Here is a 26,399-nt window from a genome sequence, read left to right on the forward strand (position 1 = left end):
TCTTTCCAAGCGCTTAGCATACACTTTCCCAGGCAGGCTGAGCAGAGAGATGCCACGATAGTTACTGCAATCCTTCTGGTCTCCCTTCTTAAAAACTGGTATTATTATGCCTGTCTGCCATTGCTTTGGTGCTCGCCCAGATATCCAAGCAGACTGACACACTCGAGTCAGCCAGAGAACACCGTCTCGATTTAAGGCTTTTAGCATTTCGGGCCGAATTTCATCATCGCCAGCAGCCTTGCCCGATTTTAGCGATTTTATTGCTAAATGGACCTCTTCTGCTGGGAGACTAGTCATTGCCCCGATCTGCACCTCTTGGATGTCCACAACTGCTGGGCTACCCGGGTTAAGAAGGCTCTCAAAGTATTCCCTCCATCTGTGGAGGATATCCTTCTCGGTTGTTAAAAGTGCTCCATCAGAGGCCTTAATTACCCTTGCTGTGCACGATTTCCTCCCTCGAAGGAGGCGGATGGTCTGCCAGAATACTTTGTTTGCATTTGCATAGGATGAATCTAATCTCTCTCCAAAGAATTCCCAAGCCTTCTGCTTTGCTGTCTTTACTGCCTTAGCAGCAGCTTTTCGTGCCTCAGCATACCGCAAACGCATCTCAGGTGACCTGACTCTAAGCCATGTTAGGTAGGACTCCTTTTTTGCCCGGACAGTTTTTTGGACTTCTTGGTTCCACCAAGGTGTCCTTTTCTCACTGCCCGTTGCCACGCCGAGCCGCGTTCTTCCACACCATGAGAGTGCAGAGGCAGTGACAGATGTTCTGAACAGCTTCCATTCCTCCTCAACATCTGCAGTATGCTTGGGAATCTCTTTGAACCTGGAGGAAATGTCATCTGCAAAATTCTTCCTCACAGCCTCATTTTCCAATGCCTCCCATTTCACGCGGTATAGCTGCTTAGGCCTACCAGCGTTGATGGTAGCATCTGGTTTCTGAAGCCGTAGAGTGCACACAACAAGGTGATGGTCGGTTGACAGCTCTGCCCCTCTTCTCACACGAACGTCCAACACTGAGGAAAATAGGTCTGCTGAGACTATAAAGAAGTCAATCAGAGACCTGTGTTCTAGTGCATCCCTGTACCAGGTATACTTATGGACTTCTCGGTGCTGGAAGAAGGTATTCGTTATGGACAAGCTGTTAGTACAGCAGAAGTCTAATAATTTCAACCCATTAGCGTTAAGGTCAGGAGCACCGTTCCTCCCAACCACACCCCTCCATGTCTGGTCATCTGTTCCAACATGTGCATTGAAGTCACCCATTAGCAGGACTGATTCCATGTCTGCCACCCTGTCAAAAGCAGCATCCACTTCCTCTAGGAAGGCAGAGCATTCTGACTCCAGATTAGGTGCATAGGCTTGCACCACAGCCAAATCATGGTTTTTCATGTGAAGCCTTAACACACATACCCGTCTCCCCAATGGGATCCACTCAGCAACAGTCTGACAGCTGGGGGCTTGTGAGTATCCCCACGCCCGCCTGAGCAGACATTGTCGGGCTCACACCAGAGTAGTAGAGCTTCCACCCCTTATCCAGGTCGATAGTTCCAGAGCCTCTCCTCTTGGTTAAAGAAAGCCCGACTAAGTCTAGCCGGTAGCGCTTGGCTTCCTCAACCAGTTCCAACTCCTTCCCTGTCAGAGAGAAGATGTTCCAGTTTCTTAAAGCCATAGTCTGATGTCGTTGTCGTTGCCATTTCCGTCCTTTTGCAGAACCATTTCTTTGCGCTGCCCCTAAACACCTCCCCAAACGGGTAGCGGGCCCATTAATGAAGTTTCCTCTAGCAGAGTGCTGAGGAGTGGTGTCTAAGGGAGACTGTAACATATTTTTCGAACGGGTCCCTCTGCCTAAAACCCGAACGCGTCCCTTGGTAACCCGCGCGACGGACGATGCGGTATGAACATTTTTTAATGGCCTGATCATGTTACAGTGTTTGATAATGTCCTGTTAGCACAAGACGAAATGACATAGAAAAATAGAAAAGATTCCCCTCGAATACTCTAATAGCATTCGGGGGGAAGGAGCAAGAAGAGAAGAAAGAAAGAATCAAGGGAGGAAGAGGAGGGACCAGTCTACAGATGATATAACAGATGTATATTACATGAAGTAAGGCATGGTCCAGCATCAGGTACCTGGGGTTTGCCACACCCGTACTCACTAAAGTGAGCCCCTGAGGAAATATGAAAATAATCGTAAAAAAACCTTTTATGTTCGAAGTCACAGTTTTTGATGGTCTCAAACAAGCACCAGTTCGATAGCGCAGAACGTAACACAGGGACTTCTTTTTTTCATTATAACGGCTAGCGAGTCAACAACGTAATTCACAAAACAAGATTGTAAATGGTGAATTTTTAATCCAACATAATAATAGCGATTTCCCCTTAAGAAAACTCAAAAATCCCGTGTTATGTAAGGTTTGCCGCAAATCTCGAACCGTATTAGATCGAAATCATTCCTTAGAAATATTTTTATACATGGAATTTCCTGAATGGCATGCATCGGTTCTTCATTTGATTTGAAAACTATTTTTATATCTTTTTGTCAATCAAAAAAGTGCCATGTTTATTATTAACGTATTAATAATTGTTCGTTTGGGAACCATGGTAGCCTATACAGTGTAAATATTTCAGAGATAATATGCTTAAAACTGTATATTTAATACGCTTTGAAAAATGTAATTAGTTTTAGCTAAGTTCGTGCTTCTAGCATGCGATATTCTTGGAAGCATTTATTTATTTTTAAATAAATTAATAAATGAAACTTTTGTAAACAGATTAAAATTTCACGGAATACTCTGTCAAGCATACATGGATGTAGAAAAACTGCTAATATAACTTACCTGAAATGGAAAGAAATGCTAAGAAAACGATAAGTAAGAGTGGTAGTACTCTGCACGCCATCAGTCTTCTGCGGAGTGAACATGAACAAAAAAATAAAGACAGAAGAAGCAGAGCATCTGCAGCAGAATTATAATAATTCACCTTCCGGTGCTTGCAATCTAGCTACACTTGACTCAGCTGATATAATATTTTTGAGCGTACGAAGAGGGGAAAAAAACAAGATATCGATATTGACATGTTCTGTGGTGAATGGATTTTTTTTTTTTTTTAAATAAGAGAAAAGGATGTAAGCTGAGATGAAGTAACAGTAGGGAGCATTTTAACTAATACTCTTTTTCTTTCCCATTGAGGTTTTTCATTTGTTATATGATGCCACACTCTAAGAGGAAGGAAATCTCGAAATTATCACGTAAAGGAAAGAAGTGGACGAATTTTTAGAGGGATGCCACATCAAAAACAAATACATTTCGTAACAAAGTTTTGATTTTTGTGAGGCAGGTTTAAAAATAAAAACTATGTTGATTTATAACAAAATTAATTCTGTTTTTTTTATCTTATTATTTTTTTTCTTCTATTGTTAATTTTTTTTTATAATATTAGAAATAAATTTATTTTTCCTTCGCAATTTCCAGATACATTTAACTGCAAAGTATGATAGAAATATTCGAGTATTTGGATAAACATTTGCTGTGGATATATAACCTTATTCTGTTTAATTTTTATAGTCTAACTGACATGGTACAATAATGGCTTCATACAGATTAAAATAGTTTCAAAAAAATTTCTCAAACTAGAATTGAGAAAGATATAAGTACTGACTGAAAGATGAAGGAAGAGAATATGAGTTCCGTTATGACCACATTACAGTGGTTTTATTTATTCATAAGCTTTAAAACTCCTAAGTTAATAATATGTTAAATAAAATCTAATATTTATAGAATTCGGTGACATCTACTAAGCTTAATCTTATATGGTAAACATTCTCTCTTATGATTTATTTACGTATTTATTTATTTATTTATCTCTCTTATGATTTATTTATTATAATTAGCTTATTTACAAAACTAAATTCCGTTTTATCTCGTGTCCGAATATTCTAAGCCACTTCCGTATCAAACCCTGCATAGTAATATAATATACCGTAACCTGGACGCTTAGTGACATTATTCTTTCAAGGCCATAAAATAATATCTCTCTCGGAAAAAATAAAAGAAAAAACTTTCGCAACACAGTTCTGCATCGCAAGAAAGTTAATGCCAAAATAAACAACAAATACCCAACTTTAATCAGGTATACTAATTCTGATCAAAGGAACAGCAATTGTAATTGTATGCGGAAGGTAATAAACTCTACGTTGACTCTGTACTTTCGAATCCACTAAGAAGTGGATTCGAACCAGAGATAACAAGGAACCTTAACTTGCATTAAATTACTACTGTTCACAATATTAATTACTTTTCCTTATTTAAAAAAAAAGTGAAAAAAGTTAATATATTCATTCTAAAATTTCTTACGGCCGCTACAAATCTTTTCAAAAGACCACTTCCTTTAACAGTCGACAAGTAAGTTTTCATTCGAATAACAGATTGCATCATACATCCATTTGTTTGGCGAGCTGCGCAATTCTTTGCTGGTTGGTATATAATTTTTCATTGTCATTTACATGTGAAGAAATCGTGCCGCAGGAAAAATACTGAATTATGCATGATATGTCATTTCAGATGATCACCAGTTAGGATTTATCTCGAGACCATCATCTTGTTCGCAGAAGCATTATATTTTGTGTGAATCACGCACTAGATGTAACCCTGACCGGAAATACAAAATTTTAGATATCAAAACTAACTCAGTATACTGATTTTTCTGCGCATTTGTACATAACTCTGTATCAACTATAGATTTTTTTTTTTTAAAAAAAAGGGTTCGTAAGTGGGAATCACATTAAAAAAAACCATAACAGAAAAAAATCTATGATATCGGATGTGCTGAGCATATGATTTTTCCAATTGTTGCACTTCAATTTTGAATGTAAATTAAGCTGATTGATCAGTTGATATAAAATTGTAAAAATATAAAATTCAGAATGTAAAGAGTTTTGAAAATCACTTCTATTTATTAGAAATTGCTGATTCTGTTCTCCAGTTACCCATTTATACAAAAATGCGCCATTAATTGCAGAAATATTCGAAATACAGTTCCAAAAGTAAACGGTAGGCAAACCTTGATATAAACTTCTTAGAACTTTCATGAAATCCAGTAGATGACTATTTGTTTATTGAAATGGAATAAGAATATTTCTCAAATCCACTCGTTTTCAGAGTAGCTGTCAGTTTGCGTGTCGAATGTTAAACAGATGAATTTTCAAAAGCTGGCATCTACATCTGTATATCCAATAAATATATTTTGTTCACTATTGAAGGAATCTGTTGTACTTGTTAGGATCTGTTCACACATTTGATTCTTTTATTTTCACTAACTAAAGCTATAATACCAACTAAAGTAACCCGAAAACAATACCTGTAGAAATTAAATATTATTAGTTTTTAAGCAATCGAAATCACAAGTGATAGCATGATCCAAGATGTCAGTAGTGGTAAAGTGTGTAACTTCAGAAACATAAAATATCTCAAATTTTAAAATCGCATAAAAATTAATCTTCTAACACCTTTTATTTCCAAAAAGAGTAGGTGGAGTTCCTTTAGTTAACCATAACTAACTTTTTGAAGACATGTTGGCAGCCACTCTGTATCCATCGAGTCTTCACTGATAGTGAGCCTAAACAATCAACAAATGAATGCTTTTCAGGGGGGAGAGAGGGGAAAAAACGTTAAAGAACTGAGACCATCTCGTAGTCCTAAATCCTACCACTCGTATTATTGTCTGCACTATGTAAAGCCATTTAATATATAATAATATGATCATTTTAATTGTGTGTGGTCATCTTTGCCTTATAACTTACAAATCATAAGCTATATATCATAAATTTAATAAATTAATAATCGTCATACATAGTTTGCTTGCAGAAGAATAAACCTAGTATTTTTAAATATAATATTAATAAAAAAAAATTGAGAATAATTAAAATATGGAAAATAAATGTAAACTCTATTTATTTGTTTTTACCAAAGCTCATCTTCTTTTATAGTGTATTTTTTAAACTTTACGATGGTGGTTTTCTGCAACAAATGATCTCAGCAATTTGTTTCAAAATATAGTCAATTATATTATATTAAAAGGGTTTTTCATCTTGAAAGCCTACCAACTTGGCAGAAGAAAAATTTTTTCATGGAAAAAACGCTAATTGCGAATGTTTTTCAAGAAAAAAAATGTGCCCAATTAGCAGACATAATACTCTTTCCCCCACAATTCGATATATTTATTATAATGTTTACGTAATTCAGAATCAAGATTTTGTTGTTGTTGTTCACGCTTTCATTCCTTTATTCTCTTTTTATATTTAAGTAGACAATTTTAATATGATTATCTCAGGCATTCTGTCGATCCCTCAGGAATTCGGAAACTGCCTTTCTTCACTAGTTTATTAGACTTTTCAAATCTAGGAAGAACTGTAATCCCAAAAGTACTGACAATTATAAATTATTGCTAACTGCACGTTGTTGCTATTTAGCCGAAATTGCGTGCAAGCACAATTCGATGGCATGCGCAAAAAATTTAGATATACCCGGTTGTTAAGTATTTATAGTAATTATGTTCCGACTAGATGTTATTTCATAGTCGTCTTCAGGTAAAGTCAATTCAGCGTAATCTGTGTTTCAATAATACATGACCAAATGAGTTTGTTGATGTGACTGCTAAGAAATGATCATGAAAAATAAAAACATAAAATTGGTGGAGCCTTCATTTTGACTGTAGGTCATAAATATGGATCTCGGATTTGGCATGCGTTGCGCTGAAGAAGAAAAAAAGTATATTTATTAGTTACGCATTTCACATACTCTATAAATGCTGTGTACTATTAACTCGCTAAACAATTTTCACGAGGTGCAGGCAAGTAATAAGAAATATTCCTTCTATTAGTAAAGTCAAAGATTTCAATTTCTCCAAGCGTCTCCATAGTAGTGCAGTAGCCAAAATTTTGCGAAATTTGCTCTTCGGGCTGAAAGAGCTGGATTGGAATCTCGTATAGGATGAGATATAAGTTTCTAAAGAACGGGAGATCAGGTCAGTCTAATCGGAATCTACTTTCAAAACAATACTATTTGGAAGGTAGACCAGTATGTAATTTTAATTGTACCTTTAAAATAGTATTATTCCAGCCATTTCATAACATTACTGTATGACCAAACTTGAAGATCTGCTTATGACGAACTAGTAGTTTTTGCATAACAAAGAATAATACAGTTCAGGAGTTATTTAGTTTAGACGATGCTTAGCTTAAGTGGGTATCGAAGTTTTTAATCAAGGCATTGCTATTATCGGTATATAATAGCAATGCCTTGTTTATAGCATGGATGTTTATGTTCTTCATACGTGGGCTGTTCAATAAGTAATAGGACTAATTTTACCACTCATCACAATATGAATTTCTGTGGAATAAAGAAATGTTGCTGTATGTATTAGTAAAAGAGGTTGATAGATGGCATATACGGGCTGATGTGCCAGAGTGTCACGTGATTAAACGCAACTGCTCATCGGCGCGCCTACGAGGCGCGATCAGTCTTCGAAATGGAAGCTTCCTTGGAACAGTATTATGGGATTAAATTTCGTGTGCGTTTGCAAAAATCGGCATCGGACACTTTTAACATGATATGCGAAGCTTTCCACGATGAAGCAATGTCGAGGGCAATTGTTTTTCGCTGGCATAAAACTTTTAAGGAAGGAAGGCAAAATGTGGAAGATCTTGAACGTGAGGGAAGACCTTCAACTTCCATCACAGAGACAATGATCAACACAGCAGCGATTATCATCAAGCACATAAAAGGAAGCATCCATTGCTGAAGAATGGCTTCTTATTGCACCACGATAATGCAAGGCCATATATTGCTGGTTGTGTAGTGGACGTTTTGTAAAAGAACAACACAGATATCCTACCACACCCTCCATACAGTCCTGATCTCGCACCGTGCGATTTCTGGCTGTTTCCTCAGTTGAAGAAACCACTAACAGGCCGCCATTTCGAAAGCAACAAAGCATGTGTTAAAGCTGCGGAGGCGGTTTTGAAAGAACTCTCAAAAAACGGACTTTCACATGTGTTTAAGAAGTGGACGCAACATTGGTACAAATGCATCGAGTCTCACAGTCGTTACTTCGAAAAAGACCATGTAAATGATGACGATTAAAGGTAATCTGTTTTCTGTATAAATATAGTCTTATTACTTATTGAACAGCCTACGTACATACAATATATGCACTCAAGATGCACTGCCTCCATAGGAGAAGTGGACCCAGCTCTTCCCCCTTTGAATGAGGGACGATGTCCTACTCAGAAGTGAGAGAAGATGGGCAGCAACTAATACTCATTTATTATTGTGCATTGTTTTTAGCGAAGTATAGCGGTGTACCCTCCCACGGTGAGTCCTGGGACTCCCTAGTGGTGTCACGTAATAATAATAATAATAATAATTGTTTTACTTGTTTAGCAAGCTTACTTCCTCTCGTTCTAATTCCAGTTGCTTTTATCTTAAATTTACAATGTTTTTAGATTTATAGATGAAGAATTGGATTTAAATTAAGTGCTGAATAAGTATTTATACGGCAGTTATTTATTAACTATTGAAAACTACAAAATTATTTTATGAATGGAATAATTCTTCATAGGTTGGGAACCCTAGCAAAGTTGTAGCTAATATTTTTATTCATGCTAAGTATTTGACAAATAGTGTGTAAGGATGTTTTTTCTATATATCTTCAAGAATAAGGTAAACGTTATTGACATTTTATTCAGTTGTTCCTCCATTCAATTTCAATATCTCCTATTTTCTAACTTGTGTTCCGAGTCTTCCGCTTAATCTATCAGTGCAGGCTTAATCTGTACTAATGTTAAGACAGGGGGTGGAGAACCCTTGGCACTCGTGCCAAATGGCACTCCAACGACTTTTTTCCGGCACGCAGCCCAGGGCTCACCTTAAAAAATAATTAAATACATATCCAACATCTTTTAACTTAATAGAATACAATTTTATTAAGTAGAGCAACACCAAATAAAAATACAATAAAGAAACAAACACTGTCAACTGTTTTAGTAATAATACGCAATAAGAAGATGAAACAAACACCCTATTTCCAAGGAATCTATCTCAGCGATATACTTACGTACACGTTTTCTCCCGTTAAGTTGTTGCATCATTGGCCAGACAGCCAGATGTGGCTCCTTTATTATCATTTATATATTTTTTCATGTTTCGTAAAATATTCATCGGTTTTCTAATGTGTGTATATATGTGGATTTGGGTTTAATTAAATCATAAGTAATTAAAACATGGATTGGAAGTATTTATTGTCAATTAACATGTTTAATTTATTAGATATAAATGCACATTTTCTTTACATGGCCATAAACATGTTGATATGGATAAAAGAATGGCCCGTGGAGAGATACCAAAAAAGTAGTGTATGGAGGAGCAGAGTCCAGGATGAAGCAGGTGACCAGTGGTGTGCCTCAAGGCTCTGTGCTTGGACCATTTTTGTTTAATTTGTACATAAATGATATAGGAAATGACTTGAAGAGAGATAGTCAGTTGATTGCTGATGATGCAAAGTTGGGTAGCGCAATAATTAACCAAGCTGATGTAGAGAGCTTGCAGAATGATTTAAATAAGCTGGCAAAATGAGCAAAAGGTAATGGATGTCACTTCAATGTGGAAAAGTGTAAAGTTATACATTTTGGGATTAAAAGATTACCAGCTGTGTACCACTGATGGAACGGTACTCCAAGAGATTTATGAGGCTAGGGACTTGGGGGGGGGGGTGTTAGTGGATAGGGTATTGAAGTTCAGAGGGCAAGTTGATAAGGTGTCCAAAATAGCTCAGAAGATTACTGGGTTATTGTATACCACACTAGCATTCGGAGATAAAGAAGTTATTATTCCTCTTTATAAGGCGTTGATACTCCACATCTGGATTACTGCGCTCAGGTCTGGTCTCCTGGATTCCTTGGTGATGAGAAGTGGTAGAAAAGATTCAGAGGAGAGTTACCAAGTTGGTGATTGGTGTAAGGAATGCTCCCTACATTGGTAGATTGAGAGTTTGTGGATTACAGAGGTCAGATGATAGGCGCAGAAGAGGGTATATGATAGAAACATTTAAATTACTGAAAGGTTTTTATAGGATTGATGCAGGGGAAATGTTTCAGCTGTGTGATAATGATGGAAGAACAAGAAGTCATCCCTGAAAATTATGTAAGAGTGTGGTTAACAAAGATGTGAGGACTATCGCTTGGAGAGCGGTGAATGAATGGAATACGTTGGCCGACTCAGTTGGGAGTGCTTCGTCTGTAAATGATTTCAAGACGAAGTATGATAGATATTGTGTGGATAGTTTGGGTCTCCCGCGATGAGTCTTCTGACTCCATGGAGATCCCCGAATATTAATAATAACATAAGTTATTGCTAAATCTGTGTGAAATGTATTATCAATATTCAGGATTATGAAGTGTTATCTGCACGTGATTAGATGGCATGTGTACCCTTCTCTTTCATTTGCATGCGTGTAGGTGTAGGTAAGCTTATAATTGTACTAATGTTTGGTTTACTTAAACTAAACTTGGTAGGTGTATACGTAGAGTGATTATGATGAGATTTTCTGAGTCCAAATCATAATTTTTGTCAGTGTTCGTACGTCTCTGTCCACATTTTTACACCCCCCATGATTCGATTTTCATAAAGTTGGAAGCTGTATGAAGAAAGCAATTATTTTTTGTGCGCACTTTGTGGTTGTACAACTTTGGTCATTCAGTTGTAATTTACTGTTTTCCTTTGGCCTTTCGCTTAATTCCCTTCTTGATTTCCTTACTTTCTTTCTTCCTTTTTTCTACTCACATTTAAGCTATATATATAAATAAACCATTATCTTTAAATTGTGTGGTTGTATGTGGCAGCTAGAATTACACTTAAAGGCGAATAAAAAATATCCACGCTATCAACAGGGTAGAAGGACTTTTAAGTAAAAATTCCGTCACTAATTTTTATATTCATTCAAATTTGCATGGCCTACAATAATCACTCTTATAATATTCTTTGATTTTACCACTCTAGTGTGAATTTTGATTATTTGAAAAGGTTATCCCAATACTTAAAATACACCAAATAATAATTATGTTCCCCAAAATTTCGGTTGGCACTAAGAAAATTTTGCATTGAAATTTGGTGATTTTAGCACGCACACTTAAAAAGGTTGCCCATCCCTGGTCCAATGATCCAGTGATAAAATTTAATCCTTAGCCCCCGGTCCACAACAAATGGTGTCAATTTGCTATAGGTTCTGTAAGCTGTCGAGTTAGACATAAAAAGAGGAATACCATGTTCGATGCCATGTCCTCTGCTAACTAGTGTATTGTTTCTGCAATGAAGCTACCTAACTACTCTCTTTTGAAGAGTCTCATGTTCACCCGCCATGATAATTTCGGCAATCATCACTATCTGTATCATGTAGTGGACCAAGTAACTGCGATACTTCGAAACGAAAAGTCTTAAGACGGTTTTCAAGAAATCATAATTACACCATGATAATGGAATCGAAATAAGTAACTGAAATCTTATTCTTATCAACGTTACGATGTTACCAATTTAGTTACTAGCGTCTTACTACTCCACCCAGCATAACAATAGTAAACTCTGTAAAATCACCAAGGTACTAAATTGTCTATATTTCCACAGGGTAACATCATAAAGTCTCATCCTAATAAAACAATTTCAAACAGGGAGATGAAACTCATCTCCTTAATGACATTTATAAATATCCATGCCCACTGTAGAATTCCAACCGGCAGCCTGCAAATAATTTTATAATTAATGTAAATAATCCTAAAAGTTATCTGCAAGCCTCTTTTATTCGATTTTTTCATTCATTAACAAAGTTATACTAACTGTCATCTGACAATAACTATTCGAAACGATAGTTCTGATAAGGGAAAACATGAGGATAATTATATTAAATAATAAAAATAATAAATTTGAATGATCGATGGTCTCCAATTATGTGTGTAACATACTTTTTACAATGAATATGGAAAAGTGACTTGAATTAAAATTGGAATTAAAGTAATAAATATTTTGAAAAATTTACAAGACTAAGGACTGGGAAAAAAAAATATTTTGCATTTCATGAAGGTTGAAAACGTTTTCAGATATTTTGAATAAAAAGTAATGAATTTGCATAGAATTTACATAGTATTGTTTACTTTTAGTATTTTAGTAAGTCTGGGTGATTTTTATGTGTTTTTGAGTATTTTAATAGTAAATTGATACATACGATTATCTGTGCACATGGCTCCCATAAAGAGGAATACAAAGATGGCGTCCAGGTCGCCATATTTGTCTAAAAATCTTAACTTAAAGGATTTGATTCAGTGTACCGTTTGTGAATTGTATGCATTGAGGGGAGCGGTTTGAGTCTGGTTAAACAACGATAGTGGAGTGAATTTGTGCAAAAAGTGTAAAGAATGTGAGGATTTAAAGAGTACTTCAGGTCGTGTGAGTGATATCGTTGATGAAAGTGAGAATCTAGAAAACAGTGATATTTGAGGTATGAATGGTGATATTTGCGAGGTAGTACCTGATAGGTGTGAGAGTGGCGTTGAAAGAGAGAATGAAGGTTAAAATACAAAACGATTGAATGAATCATTGGAGAATAAAAATGATGACACTGACGCAATGCGTGAGATCGCTTTATTACGCGGAGCGATACATAGGGCAAATCGGCAGCTGGAGCGTTGGCAAAAATGTTTACCAAGCGTACCGACTAATAATAGGCAAAAGGATGATAGAAAAAATAAGGGTATGATAGTAAAATAAGGGTGTGAGTGTAAACAAAATGAAAGAGTGTGTGTTGCATGGAGATTCCTTAGTAAGAGGGGTGTTAGTTGAGAGTTTAACAAAATCGTACCAACCCGGTGCGAACGTTAAGAATGTAAGCGACTCATTTAGAATGCAAAAGCAGCGGGTGAAAAAATTAATAGGGGTAGCAGGTACAAATGATTTGAAGTGAAACAAAAAGGCGATGAGTGAGGATGCGAAGGAATTGCTTGAGGTAGCAAAAAAGAAGAGTCAGAGAGTTAGGATGATGAGTCTGTTGCTGCAGTATGACAGTGAAGAGTATAGAAGGAGGGCCATAATTGTAAATGACTTTATGCGTGAATTATGTTAGATGAGTGGTGTGGAATTTGTGGATGTGTGGAATGAGTTCGATGGGCGAAAGGATTTATATAAAATGGATGGTTTACATTTGAATGGATTTGGAGTACGGAGACTTGAAAAGGTGTTGTCTAATGTAGTGGAATTGAATGTGCAGAATCAGGGAAACTAGAGTTATTAATGGGGGAGGAAATAGATATGCAGATTTTAGGGAGACAGTTGAGTATGTGAATGTGTGTAATATGCCCAAGCCAGTAGAAAAGCCCAGAATCAGAATGGGACAGTTAGTATAAGGCATCGAAATAGGGATGGGACAAATCGGCTTCTGCAATTCATGTATACAAATGCCAGAAGTATTAGGAACAAGAAGGAAGAATTTTTGGCCTTGGTTCGCACTTCCAGACCACAGGTTATTGGCATTAGTGAAACATGGCTGACAGAAGATGACACAGCTAGTGGGATTGAATGTGAGGGGTATGGTGTGTTCAGGAGAGTTATTGATGATAGCTAATGAGCTACAACCAAGAAGAATAGAAGTGGAACTACAGGACAGAGAAAAGAGCACATTTGAGGCTATTTGGTGTGAGATTGAAACTAGCAAAACAAAATATACAGTGGGGTGCTGCTGTAGACCAGGTGATGGAATAGATTGTGGCGATAGTATGCATAAGCAAATAGAAGAAATGAGTGGAAGGAGGGTAATTATTATGGGAGATTTCAACTATGGTAACATTGATTGGAAGGAGGAGAGGACGCATGGGAGGTAGGAATTGGATTTTATGTGGTTATTAAGGGATAACTATCTGCGACAGCATCTAATGGAAAATACTAGGGGTCAGAGAGTGCTTGACCTAGTAATTGCATCTGAGGATTTGGCTGTAACGAATATGACCACGTTGCCACCAATTGGTGAGAGTGATCATAAGGTCTTGACTTGGGAGGTGGCTAAAGGTGTGGAATTTACATTTAAGACAGGGTACATGTGAAATTATCGGGCTGGTAAGTATGAAAGCTTAGGAGCTTGATTGGTTCAGTGCCATGACATGTACAACTGCAAGGGCTAGACGTTGATATTGCATGAGAGGCAGTTAAGAAGTGTTTGTATGAAGCAATGGCTGACTGCATACCTAGAGTCCGAATAATAAATTAAGTAGGGGGTTAAATGGATGAATAACATCATTAAGCTTGAGCTGCAAAAAAAAGAAACAATTATGGAGGGAATTTAAGGAGAAAGGTGACCGGCAGGCACATGAACGGTATAAAGCGCAGGCCAGAAGGGTAACGAGTGTGGTAAGAAAAGCAAAAAAGGATTACGAAAGAACATTGGCCATGAAGGCTAAAGAGAATCCTAAACAGTTTTTTCGATATGTTGCAAGTAAAAGAAAAAATGTAGATGGCGGAATGATTTCAAAGAATGAGATGGTAGGAAGGTAACCCAATTAGTTGATATAGTTGAATTACTAAGCGAGCACTTTGCAAGAATATATCTTCCAGGTGGTGACATTGCAGAAATGAATGAACCAATAGATTATATGGGAATTGTGCTGAATGAAGTGGAGGTGAGTAGTCTATTGCAAAACCTCAATGTCAATACATCTGTGGGATTGGATAGTATAACAGCTCGTGTCGTACGTGAAGCCGCTAAAGAATTGTCAGTACCCTTGACTATTTTGTTTAATTTGATTCCCGGGTCTGGGTTAGTCCCGAGGGGGTGGAAAGTGGGGAAAATAGTTCCACTGCATAAAGGAGGTTCCAAGACTGCTGTTGTAAATTACCGACCGATTAGCATATCAGGAATCGTTGTCAAGGTCTTGGAGAAATTAGTCAAGAGAAGAATACAGGATTGGATAGACGAAAATGGTATGTTGTATGGGGGACAGCATGGTTGTGTGAGGGGTAGATCATGCCTCAGTAACGTGCTCAAGTTTTACAACACAGTGACGGCTGAACACTGGATAAGGGTAATGGGTTTACAGTGATACTGCTGGACCTGGCAAAGGCGTTTGACAAGATACCACATGGAATTCTAATCCGTAAACTACAACATATAGGAATGGATATAGCATTGGTGAGATGGATAGGTGGTTGGTTGATGTAGAGATATCAAAGAGTAGTTTATTCAGGAGTAGAGTCCAAAAGACAGCCTGTGACTAGTGGTGTGCCGCAGGGTTCTGTTCTTGGACCACTACTTTTCAATTTGTTCATTAACGATATAGGAAAGGATCTGAGAGGAAGTGTTCACTTGTTTGCTGATGATGCAAAGTTGGGTAGACCAATTTTGATTGCACAGGATGTCAAAATTTTGCAGGATGATTTGGATAGTTTGGAGGACTCAGCTAGGGAAAATGGATGTCAATTTAATGTGGCAAAGTGTAAGATTATGCATTTTGGGGTGAAAAGAATAGCAGCAGTATATCACATTGGTGGACCCGTACTCCAGGAGATTGATGAGGCCAGGGATTTGGGAGTGTTGGTGGATAGGGAGTTGAAGTTTAGGGGGCACATTGCAAAAGTGGCTAAATCAGCTCATCAAATCACTTGGTTCCTGAAAAATACTTTAACAAGCAGAGACAAACACGTTATTGTTCCTCTATATCGAGCCTTGATAAGACCCCATCTAGACTATTGTGCTCAGATATGGGCGCCAAGGTTTCTTCTTGATGGGGAGGAGGTGGAGAGGATCCAGAGACGAGTGACCAAGATGATAGTAGGTCTATGGAATGAACCTTATGAGAATAGGTCGAAGATTTGTGGGTTGCAAAAATTGATTGATAGGCGGAAAAGGGGTGATATGATTGTGACATTTAAATAACTGAAGGGTTTCTATACGATTAATCCAGAAGATATTTTTGAGAATAGGATTGGTGGTGGGAGGACTAGGGGCCATACATGGAAACTGGGCAAAAATGTGGTTATTAGGGGTGTTAAGAGCTAGGTTTTTTACTAGGAGAGTGCTAAATGAGTCGAATAAGCTGCCAGAGTCTGTTGTGGGTGCCATGACTGTAAATGAGTTCAAGGTGAAGTATGATAGGTACTGTGCGAATGTTGAATAGTTGTTCTTGACATGATGTTGGGCCTCCCTCGATGAGTCTGTCGATTCCTTGAGTTGCCCGAAGTAATAATAATAATAATAATATTTTGGTAGTTTTTGCAAACTAAAATTTTATCCGCTGTGTAAGTTAAAGGAAGCCACTATGCATCGCGTGAAATTGATAGTTATATTTCTGGCTGGCAACATCACAATCTAATCGACGTTTTCATACTCGAAGACAAGAGGAATAATTTGAATGCAACCACAAAAAGGCAGATCCTTAGATTACTGCATTTTTATTGCAATAAAATGAAAATCTATTCTGTAACTTCGTTGTAATATTTCTCACGGGTTATGTTTTTTGTCTCAGACGTTCTAACATATTTATAAATGACAAGGTTATTATAAATTTATAATAATTACTATAATCTTTAACTATGAGTTTAAAATGTACAATTGACCTATACCACTACTGCATTCATTGGATTAGTTATTGGATATTACATTCCATAATATAATAATGAGTTTTATAGTTTAAAATTTACGACTTTATGTTATATAAAAACTATTATGATAAATATAAAATATTGTAATAATAGTTTTAAATCACATTTTCTTTGAAAGAAAATTTAGATAATTGATGTGTTATAGAAATATGCATAAACACTGTACTAGTTATGATGAAATATCTTTAACGTCGCCGTCAATGTGGATAAAATACATCACTCCTCTACACTTCGTATCCATCACATATTTCAATGTAATATCAATGATATTACAATTTTAATATGCACTTCGCATCCATGGTAACTCGGACGTATATATACGTCCTAGCCGGTTGGGTGGTTAAGATGCATATATAAAATGAAATAATTACCGCGAAACTAACTCCTGCTCCTTTGTAAATTTTTATGACTTTCATTATCAATTACAGGAGATCAAAATATCACTTCAACATATTCCCTATCAGTTTATAAGTTAATGGATTTATTTATATGTATTTCACTGATTGAAATTATGACAGATTGATATATTTAAGTGGCAACGTAGTGGTTTAGATAGTGGGTTAGTGGAATACGCTGGCAACTGCGACCGATATCACAGTTGTCTATGGGGTAGCAATATCAGGGAAATGGAAAATTACCAGTTAGTTTCCCCAGGCCTCACTACCAGGACAATTACAGTCCAACCTTTACGTCAACGTTTGTGTCTGATTGTAAGGAGATATCCAGATGCTTGAAGTTGATAACATAAAGTTAGGGAGATTTTGCATCGATGAATTAGCTCTTCAAAATAATCTGCATAAACTGGGACGATTGCCAAACGAATGGAGAATAATAGCTTAGTGTAGCTAAGTCTAAAGCATTTGTGGAACTATACTGGAGGAGACACACGGTATCTGGAGTATGACGAATACTTCAAAGGTGGTAAAGAACAAGTTGTCTAGTTATCCTTGCTTTGTGATCGGGTTCCTAAGATTTGTTAGGGATCAAGAAATTTTGGAGAGCGTAGAGGAGGTCTCCTGAATGTGGTACGTAATCTGCAGGGTTTGGCAAGTAGAAGACGGAAGGAAGAATAAGATTGAAATTATTAAGCTGCTCAGAGATTCCACCAGATTGATAAATGAGAAATTCTTTCAGATAGTGGAACTAGTGGAAAAGATTAGGAACATGAAGGTTGCACACATGAGCGAAGAGAGTGAAAGTTTTATTTTTTATTTTTTTCAGAGAAGAGTAATGAGTAGAATTCGTTGCCTAAGTGTTGCGAGTGTTAAGAGTGAGAATAAATTTAAGATTCAGTATGACAGATATCTTTCAAATATAGTAGACCTTATATGATGATTCTGTAATGATTGTTAGTTTGGATTCTCTATTTTTATCATTCAGGCGGTTAACGCACTGCAATTTCTGATTTGTTCGAATACTTCTTTATCAAGAGCTAAGTGAATATAGTAATGTTAATATCAACATTAATAATGATGGCTATGACGATTAGTTGATTAAGTAGTGGTCTAATGCCGACTATGAAACAAGGGGTAGATTTAATGAAGAGAGTGGGATTAACATCCTTTTGTAGGAGTTGGATGTTGCAGTTCTGTGATTTGGTAAGTATATATAGTTGTTACCTGCTTTTGATGCATTAAAGTAGCTTCCATAGTTCGTGTTTTAGTGTTCTGTAATTGTGGTAGGTTTTTTAGACTAGCGTTAGACTAGCGTGGGTATGAGATGTTCTCTCACAGCTGAACGGCATGAGTTGCTCCAGTGCCTAGTTGGTAAAGAGTTGTGGAGGGTCGTGTTATACAAATATGTCTCTATTTTTACAATAATTGCCATTGAAGTAATTCCTTAGTAAGAGGATTTTTAATGCTGAGGATTTTGTGTATAGCCATAAGAGTTTTGATTACTGGCAGGTGTATATCAGGTCTCCAAAACACTGTTAAAACAATTTTCTTATAAGGTGGAAATCTCTGTAAATACCAAAGTGTTTAGCATGTGCTACAAGTGTGGTTTTTGGAGCAATAGCAGAAGTATGTGACAGTATCTCACGACTGGCGCAGAGTGTATGATTCTGTCACACATAATTCTGACAACATGTTTTGAATTGCCCCAAAATCACACCTGTCGCATATGCTAAATACTTCGGCTTTTGCATAGACTTGTACCTTAAATGGACAAAATCATATCTACATAATGCCTACATTATAAAACTCAATTACAATGAACAGCGACCAAACTCAGACATTAATTATACAGAGCCTCAGTACAAGTAAGTTATTATTTCGTTTAGGTCTTGTCGTGTTTTGGAGAGAATGACGTTCTTGTCTCTGTGAATTGTTAGTAACGTGGTGTCATCTATGTACTGATATATTTGACTTGTGTGACTAAGTTGTAAACATCGCTAACGATATGTTCAGCAGAGTATGTGATAATACGACACCTTGTGTCCCACTATAATTTATGCCTATTTTTGCTAATTGTGTTCTGTTTAAGAGATAGTTGCTGAACGAGATGAGTTCCTCTTATTTCGATTGAGTACAGTTTGGTAATCACTGTTATGTTCAAGTGTGTCAAAAATTTTGGTTAAGTCAAGAAGTATAAGGACAGCGAATTTATTTTTAGTGAGAGTTTTATTTATGGCGTCGGATATAATTTCTGTAGTCTAGTGTAGGAGTGGGCAACCTTTTGAAGTATGCGTGCCAAAATCGCCAAATCTTTGATGCAAAATTTTTTCATGTGCCAACCGAAATTTTGGAGAACATATAATTTCGTGTCTTTCAAGTAATGGGAGAACCTTTTTAAATAATCAAAAATCACATTAGAGCCCGTAAAATCAAAGAATGTTGTAAGTGTGTGATCATTGTAAGTCATGTACGATTGAATTAATGTAAAAATTAGTGATGGAATTTTTACTTAAAAGTCCTTCTACTCTGTTGATAGCGTGGATATTTTTTATTTGCCTTTAAGTGTAATTCTAGCTGCCATATACAGCCACACAATTTAAAGATGCAATTTTTAACGTCAGCAAAAGAGTAAACAATAATTCATATTTTTTTGTGTTTTTTCATAAAGATCAATCGGACATAAGTTTTTTTTTTTCAAGTTTTTCCAATATATGTATTTCATTAGGTTTGGAAAATATCTAACTCTCTCACTGTCTACATCCCTCTTAAAAACTCCTCGTTTCATTTCAAATGCCTTTATGTCATCAAACATAACATCAAGAGTCTTACCAGAACCCTGCAGTTTAAGGTTCAAGGCAAAAATGTTCGCAAAAATCTTCAAAAAAAAGTCAATTTACAAACCCAATGATGTCATACATTTCTTTATAAGACATTTCTTGATTAGAAAAAATTTTCATTTGTTGAAAGAGATTTATCTCATCCAGGCATTCAACAAATCGTTTCAGAACAGACCTCAACTAAACCAACGAACATTGTTGTACATTACTAGTCCTTTGTACACCGAATCAATCTTATTCAATAGATTCTGAATTCTGTTCTAATCAAAGCGCGTGCAGAAATGTAATTAACAACCTTGGTTACTATTTGCATAGTTCACGGACAATTCATCGGGGGAAAATTGATCGCAAGGAAAATCCATCGAGAGGAAAATTCATCGCAGCGAAAACTCATCAAGAGGAAAATTTATCGCAGGGAAAATTCATTGCAGGAAAAATCATCATAGAAAAAATTCGCTGAAAGTGTTAGTTGCAGAAAATTGAAGTCAGTTTGGGTTAACACGTGTTATGTAGAGGTGTGTGATATTGATAGCGAATTGTATGTGAGAGATACCACAAACTCCGATGTCAGTATAGTATTGATTTATTTTATGTTTTTTTTATTTTTTTTTTATCCCATTTCAGCACATACTAGTAATGAATGTGTATATCTCGGAATTGTCCCGTATGAACTGTCCGGACACGGTTTGCATCACTTCTTAATGTTCCTTTAAGCTAACGTTTCACATTTTTCATTTTCATGTTTCATTCTCTTATTACTTATTATTATGTGACGCCTCCATGGAGTCAAAGACTCATCGAAGAAGTGCACCTACTCTACAACTCTTGGTCTCCACCACTCAGTCCACCAACCAGAACGAACCGCAACTACTCCAACGCCATCTACCACCAACACTACTAGTATTTTCACAGACAATCACAAACATCCATGCCCACGGTGGTATTCGAACCCGCTGCCTTTTGGCTGGAGAGCGGATACGTTAACCACTCGGCCAACCAGGTTGGCTATTACTAAAAGTATTATTAAAACAGTTGATAGTGTTTGTTTTGAAAAAATTGTACTCTATTAAGTTAAAATATACAACTCAGCGAAGATGCTGGATATGTATTTATTTATTTAATTATTTTTTAAGGTGAGCACTGGGTTGCTTGACGGAAAAAAGTCGTAGGCATACCACATTTGGCACACGTGCCAAGGGTTTCCCACACCCCTGGTCTAGTGTGTCTGGCGTGTTTGTTATTTTTTCAAGAATTTTGGAGCTGGCGAGTAGGTTAGCTATAGGTCTGTAGTTCTGTGTGGCATTTTGTAAGTTGATGTAATTTTCAGTTGCTTTGTAATACCAGCGTCGAATATTATGTTCACTAGTCTCAGAAGAACAGAATCAATTTGTTCAAAGTGTTGAAAGGTCTGTGAGTTTTATTTTTCATCTATTCCTGGAGTAGTATTTGGCTTGAGCTTTGAGAGAGCATCCTTTATTTGAAGTTTGGTTACGGGTGGGAAATACATGGTTCGCTGCTTGCTCTATATTAGTAGATTTATGTTATTGATCGTTGAAAAATTAGCTTTCTTGAGTTGTGTGATATTAAGTCGTAGTTAAATGAGTCTGGTAGTTCCTCATAGTTCTAATCCTAACTGAAATTTTGTGCGATAAAATCTTGTAGTGAATTTTTCTAGTCAGTAATTCGTTAAGTGTAACCCATGTTTGCTTCATATTGAAATTATATTCCGTAAATTTTTGAAAGTAGTGTTGTCTTTTTGATACAAATTTCTTTGTTAGTTGATTTTTTTTTTTTTTTTTTTTTTTTATATAATTTTGTACATGAGTGTTGTTGAGTGACTTTTTTTAGGATTTTCTTTAAATTTCTTTTACTGTAATATTGTTTATGCCGTTTATGGTAGGAGGAGTTTATGGGAAGTTCTCGAATAAAGCTACTGGGACATTTATATTAAGTAGTCATTTCCAATTTGTATATTTTGTATATTTTTTAATAATTTGTCGGCAATGTCCTTGACAATGATAGTGGAGTTGGAATTGTGTGGTAGAGTTTTGGGGAGGGGGGGGAAGAGGAGGTGGCATAGTGGAAGGAAGTTGATTATTAATTTATATTTAATTACTGTGATGGGAACCCATAAGTTGATAAGCTCAATGTATGATTGTGTTAGTGAAATGTTGATATTTCTTCTCTTGTTGGGGAGTTTATGGTAGGGTTTATGTTGTAGCAAATTAGCATATCAAGACGTGTTAATAATTTATAATGATGTTTCCTGTTAGGATGAGTCGATGTGTTTTCCATGTTGCTTAGATATGTTTCTATTTTGGAAGCTGCGCTGATTGTTATCTGGGGTTTTGTATATTATGTTAATTACGTATTTGAATAAGTGTTTTTCCATGCTCGAAACGAGTTTGTTTTTCCATCGTGCTGTATTTTGTCTTCATAAACGCTCCTTAATGCCGCCTCCTCTTTTGTTTGTTTGTTTGGTCTACAAAAGATGTAGGGCTGGTAATGATTAATGTTGTATGAAGAAGCTTCTTGGTCACATATAGCAACTTCGATCACTATTAGTACATCAATGTTTGTCAAGGTGTTGTTGAGCAGTGTTATCAACGTATGCCGGTGTATCTTTATGCTGTTTTTGCAAAGGATTATGAGTTCGGATTAGTGGCGATTTTTTCTTTCTTTTTTTTTATGGTCCTCGATTAACAGAGGTGAAGTCCATGTTTGCCAATCAGTTGTATTAGAGAGCTTTTTTTTTTGACACTTAAGAGTGTTTACTTCTTTTTGCATTTTATCTTGCATTTTCGCTTTAGAAGTTTGCAACCGTTTTTATTGCTATCATTAATTTCTATTTTATATCGCGTACTCTTCCACTCTAATAATAATAATAATAATAATAATAATAATAATAATAATAATAATAATAATTAATAAAACCTGCAGGTGTCATCAAGTGCTCTAAAAACAATAACCAATCACAACATAATGCATCACGAAACAAGCTAAGTTGTTCTGTTCAGGATGAGATGGTTTATCCGAAATAATTCTTTTTTTTTTTTTTTTAGACAATCAAGCACGCTGTCAAAAATGATAATAAATGCCAGACTAATACATTCCAATATTCTGATTGCAATCTGTGTAGGCAATGTGCTAACGGAATTTCAGGATTATCCAACGAATTTTTCAGGTAAGTAAATGAAATTATAGAATAAGTTGTACACATTAATTTTAACTAATCCATAGTGTTGGATTTAAATTATTCGGATTGTTGGATACGAACTGTAATGTCAATCATTTATACGGAACAATTAACGAAACGTATGTGTTTCTAAAATATCAGAATTTCGATGTTTTACATGTGAACTGTTGTTGCAATTCCACGGAAATGTTTCAAGAAATAAATTATTGTTTTTACAGGTAAGGCTGGAACGATTGTTGTAAATCAAAGTACATACGTAGAGAAGTTGATTCCATTTTCAGATTTTGTGGATTGCATGAAGGAGGAATTTGCTATTAGTGATGTCGTTCTGTATCATGAAAATGGTGAGTTACTGACCTTAATATCGTATATTCCACTTATTCAAAAATAATCGCCGTGTATCGCTTCTTTCATTGGTTCACAAAATGATGTTTTCTGATTATATGAATATCTAGAATTTCTAGAATTTCTAGATAGGAATATCTAGAAATTTTTGCATCTTCTTTGTGTGGGATTAGAACAAAAATATGTTTATCTTGACATCCAGCATTGTAAATAAAGCAGATTTCACAGAATCTATGAGAGGATACACGCCATTGGGAAGGACAACGGTAAATATACGCTGCAAATGAACTGCATTCACATTAATGCACCAAAACAAAACACCTAAATTAGTACAAGGCTTCAGTCCAGCAGTGAAATGTGCTGTGCATGTTAGGCCATGAAGCAAATTATGCAGGGGTATAGCACCAGTTAAACGACACGACAAGCAGTACTTTATAGAATTTTATAATTTTTTTTTTTTAAGTAGTTTAATGCTGTTCATTTGGTTGAATTTATAATACTGGGACTCCCTTCCATGAGGCTTTCCATTCAGACTTTGTTGCGGCACTTTACTGTTTCGAACGACTTAATTATTTCTCTAAGAGAACAAACTCAATGCTTGCAATGATACACACAGTGGCAAAATTTTAAGACAAAATTAATTTAATTTAATTTAATTAACTCAATTAAAATCTAAAGAGGTCTCTTGATGCTTGTTTAATAGATTTAACAACTTGAATCGATTTCTAGGACCTGTAGTATTCTACTCTGTCAGAATTCTCTCTCTCTCTCTCTCCCCCAACTAGTGGTTAAATTCAGCCTGGGCCCGGGTCCGGAACTTTTTTCTGATTTGACTTTTCTCCCTTTACGGTAGTTATGCCTTACGGTAGTTATTGTGTTATTATTCAACAATTGTTTACAGTTTTGAATGTGTATATAAAGTTAATATCAACAGTCGCCTGATTACGGACGCTTGATGAAAGGGAGAGAGGTTTGGAGCTTCCTGTAATGCGTTATCTTGCAGTGATTGACAATCGAATATGAATATTACTGCAGCGTAGTGTAGCGAAATTTTGAGAGACTGGTAGCAATGTTTTGTCTTTTCAGGTTGGCAACACTGTCAGCAACAAACAATAAAACAGCAGATTAGCAGTTGATTATCAGAGCTCGTGATTGTTAGAAGCACAAAGAAAATCGTGTAATATTTTTGTTTATGTAGGCCTACTATTTCAACTATGGATAAGCACATTGATAACTTATTTAAACGGATAAATAGCTCGGATGAGAGTGATAATACAAAACGAGTTTTAATGACAGTTTGTGTGTGGTTTCTTCCCATCAGTTGCAATGCGTTAATATTAAAAGAGAACAAATCTTGAATGTCCTCTTTCCTTTCGTTGAACGAAAGGAAAGATTTGCCGACTTGCCGGACACTCGACTAGTGGATAGCATTCAAAGGTAAATACAATTGGTTATTTTGTGAGGACCGAGGTTTGGGGTGTATAACCTGTGCAGATGTGCAGGCCCTAGGCGGAAGTTTTTCACATCAGGGTATTCACTTAGCATCAGAGTGGATAAATGGATTAAGACGTATTAAAGAGGAAGGGTCTAAACAATGCGATCAAAAGCAACTCAGAAAGAAATACGAACAGAGAGATACCAAATCTCACAAAAGTGCAGAAGCCATTATTAGTAAAAGTAAAAGTGAGAATTCATTGAGACGCATTGTAGAACAAAACTCTTTAGTTCACGAAATTGCATGCCGTGTGTTTCGCACTGCGTATCATATTGCAGAGCATCAGTGGCGACTCGTGGCTTGAAATCGTGGGGATGCTGCAACTTTCGAAATATACATACACACTGTAAGTACAGTGTATACGTGTTTGGATAAAATATCAAAATTATGGTAAAAATTAAAAAAAAAAATTAAACATGAAAAAATATTGTTTATTATCGATAAAATTATACAGTTTAGTATAATTCAAAATTACTTAAAAATAAAATCCATTATCAAAACCCAGATAATGTTCTAAAATAAAAGCTATAACAAATTATGCCTTTAATTGCAATGTCCAAATATTTAAAGAGAAGGAGTAAACGATCACTACAAATATTCTACTACTGGCGCAAACTGCATATAAACAACAGTGGAACTGCGCGACGGACAGTGCCGCATTAGGCTAATAGCTCGCATCTCACTATGACTGGTCTATGCTTGCGCGCGTAGCAATATGACACTGTAGTAAACATAGTGCTGCTAGCGTCTTTCGCCCTCCTAAGTGCTACAAGATGGGTTTATTTTTTATACAAAATAAGAGAATTGTATAGGATTGTTGATGATAAAATTAAATATTACAAGCAAATATAAATAAATTAATAAACATATTTATATATCGAGAAAAATTGGGGGTGCTGCAGTTCCGCAGTGCCTATGCACGAACCGCCCCTGCAGAGCATAATCGTCCTTTTGTAGATCATCTAAAATTAATTGATCTTCAAATTCTTAATGGGCTATATGTCGAGCGTGCTTTACATAGTAACGTGACATGCACTGAGATAGTGCATCAATTTGCAAAACAAATGAAACACAAAATTGCGGACAGCATTATAAACCATAGAACCAAAATTTCTTAATATTCTGGATTAAAGTACATCCATATCTAACCAGAGTGTTCTGATAGTGTACATACAGGGTGCAATAAATGGTGGTGATGTTACAACACTATTCTTTGATTTAATGCAATTAGAAAGCACCAAAGCAATGGACATTAAGAACTCACATGAAGTGTTGAAAATCATAGTCTGAAAAAAGAAATCCTGCAGGAAATTCTAATTGGATTATACATGGATGGGGCCTCAGTTATTCTACGGAAACGATCAGGTTTTGCAACATTGCTGAAAGAAATTTTCCAACAATTTTAAAATGGCACTGTATAAATCATCGTTTAGAACTTGCTGT

At 36.1% G+C, this 26,399-nt stretch overlaps 2 protein-coding genes across 2 annotated transcripts in view; one reads left to right on the forward strand and one right to left on the reverse strand.

Annotated features, from left to right (window-relative positions):
• Window positions 1-18,337, reverse strand: part of LOC150106582 (uncharacterized) — a 58,677-nt gene extending 40,340 nt beyond the window's left edge. The window contains exon 1 of the mRNA XM_090392942.1: window positions 18,308-18,337. Within this exon, the coding sequence (XP_090249068.1) occupies window positions 18,308-18,337 (30 nt within the window). The remainder of the gene's footprint in view (window positions 1-18,307) is intronic.
• The window catches only part of LOC150106581 (uncharacterized), a 267,472-nt gene that overhangs the window by 90,080 nt on the left and 150,993 nt on the right, over window positions 1-26,399 (forward strand). The gene's annotated exons all lie outside the window — the stretch shown is intronic.

The sequence above is a fragment of the Typopeltis vanoorti genome, chromosome 5 (genome assembly GCF_054136105.1).
Source record: "Typopeltis vanoorti isolate ZY-2024b chromosome 5, IOZ_Tvanoo_1.0, whole genome shotgun sequence".
In the NCBI taxonomy this organism is placed as follows: domain Eukaryota; kingdom Metazoa; phylum Arthropoda; class Arachnida; order Uropygi; family Thelyphonidae; genus Typopeltis; species Typopeltis vanoorti.